At 45.8% G+C, this 1,842-nt stretch overlaps 1 protein-coding gene across 1 annotated transcript; it reads right to left on the reverse strand.

Moving 5' to 3' along the window:
- Positions 1-665: 665 nt before the first annotated feature.
- STEHIDRAFT_164166 (uncharacterized protein) lies at positions 666-1,130 on the reverse strand (the record flags this gene model as incomplete). Its single annotated transcript, XM_007311887.1, has 2 exons — positions 666-866; positions 936-1,130. The coding sequence occupies 2 exons, from the start codon at positions 1,128-1,130 to the stop codon at positions 666-668; spliced, it is 396 nt and encodes a 131-aa protein (XP_007311949.1).
- Between the last annotated feature and the right edge of the window lie 712 nt (positions 1,131-1,842).

Raw genomic sequence — 1,842 nt, forward strand, 5'->3', positions numbered from 1 at the left:
TCACCCCCCGGCCGCCCCAGTAGCCAGCCCAGTACTGGCATTTATAATTCTTGGGCCAGAAGAACTTTTGTAAATTCTATCCTTACTAGCAGGTACCTTTATAAATGGCTTACATCTACGCCAGCCTGAGCATCATTATATTCTTCTGTCCAGTAGTCGTAGTCTCCATATTCATCTTTATTGGCGTATGGATTCGCTAGGCCTGGCTACCTTATCATCATCAACACTTCACCATGCCATTTCAGCCCAAGATGTTCTCTGATAGACTGTTCTCCGGGGCGGCCAGATCGTAGGTGTAGTATATGTCAAAGCTTTGCATGCAGCCTTATAGATATTCGTCAATACAAATGGTGATCTTGTGAACTTGGCCATTCATGATGTCGCTGGTCTTAACTGTGCCATTGTCGTCTACAGCAGTGTCATACTCTTAAATTGACCCCTCATGCCCATGATCTTTCTGTGGTGCTGTACCATGATGTAGTTAGCACAGACAAGTCAGCTCACACTGGGGTAATGTGCTTGGGAACATGTGAAGGTAAGGAACCGCCAAGGCTGCCCAACCAACAAGAGATTGTGTTAATTCAACAGAGAATGAATAGAAGGCAAGTCACCAATGGCACTTGGCTGCAAAGGTACCGTAGAAACCTAGATAGGTTGGATGATGGTCATGGAGCAGACACCTCTTGGGACGGGGATAATGTGCGAGGCGACGTTAGAAGCGGAGGCAAAGTCGACATCGCCAACGAGACGACAATATAGACCAGCTTACCAGGGATGTAGTTAGTGCCGATGTTGACGGCCACAGCACTGGGCTTCAACCAGGACTCTTGAACAAATTCCGTCTTGCCGATATCCAAAACGACAAACTAGGCAGTTTTAACCTACGTAATACTGGTGAGCCTTTCCCAAGCTGGAAGTGAGTAGATGAACCAAACAATATCCGACAAGTTCATGGTGTAGCTGTAGTGCTGAGTGATCATGACATTCTTGTTCCTTGGCATAGCCGCGACAGTGCTGCTGACGATGTCGCTATGACCAAAAATGACAGCATGGGGACTTTCAATGGGGACTCTGCTGGGCTGCAGGAGACCAATGAAGTCAGCCAGAGTGCAGGATGTGAATAGGGGCATAGAAGCACGGGACAAAAGATGGGAAACCTAACAAATCTGCCCCTAATGCCTACAATAAGACACAATTTCCTAATTAGGAGTTACATAAAAAAAAGTGTCACGTCAACGTTCTCCAGAACCACTGTGATACCTCTTGCTTATTCTCTTTACATTACACATACACTCTCATCACTGTCAGACTGAGTAGTTGCGTTTACGGTCGGCGACACTGATCAGGTCACCTATAGACCTGCCCAGAGCAAGTTAAGCCCTGTCATACCCTCCAGGCATGTCAACTATGTATCGGTAGATGCCTGTAAAAACAGGCTTCAACCCTTTATATGTGCATGTGTCGGTGGCACCTTCAGTATGCTCCACTGCCTTTGTCTGTCTGATTTCATTGCTTTGCCTACTTGAAGCCTTGAAGTCAACAGGATTTTCCTTCCTGGATTATTCAGCCTAAATTTATACACCCTCACAGAAAGGCCCTAGAATTTATGAATTCCAGTTGGACAGCCTCCATTTGTCTCTCGATAATGTAAATTACCTGTTTAGCTGATGTATTTCAGTACAAAACCTTGAGTCACAGCCCAGATACAATATCTCCCAAACGGAGAGAAATGTCAATAGGCTCCATCAATTTGGCACCTAAAATTCACGTTGCCCTCCAATAATTCTCGCTTGCGAGCAGAACTGATAGGCTCAACTGATCGATAGATGACCTGATCAGTGT

Source organism: Stereum hirsutum (genome assembly GCF_000264905.1).
Source record: "Stereum hirsutum FP-91666 SS1 unplaced genomic scaffold STEHIscaffold_129, whole genome shotgun sequence".
Taxonomy (NCBI): domain Eukaryota; kingdom Fungi; phylum Basidiomycota; class Agaricomycetes; order Russulales; family Stereaceae; genus Stereum; species Stereum hirsutum.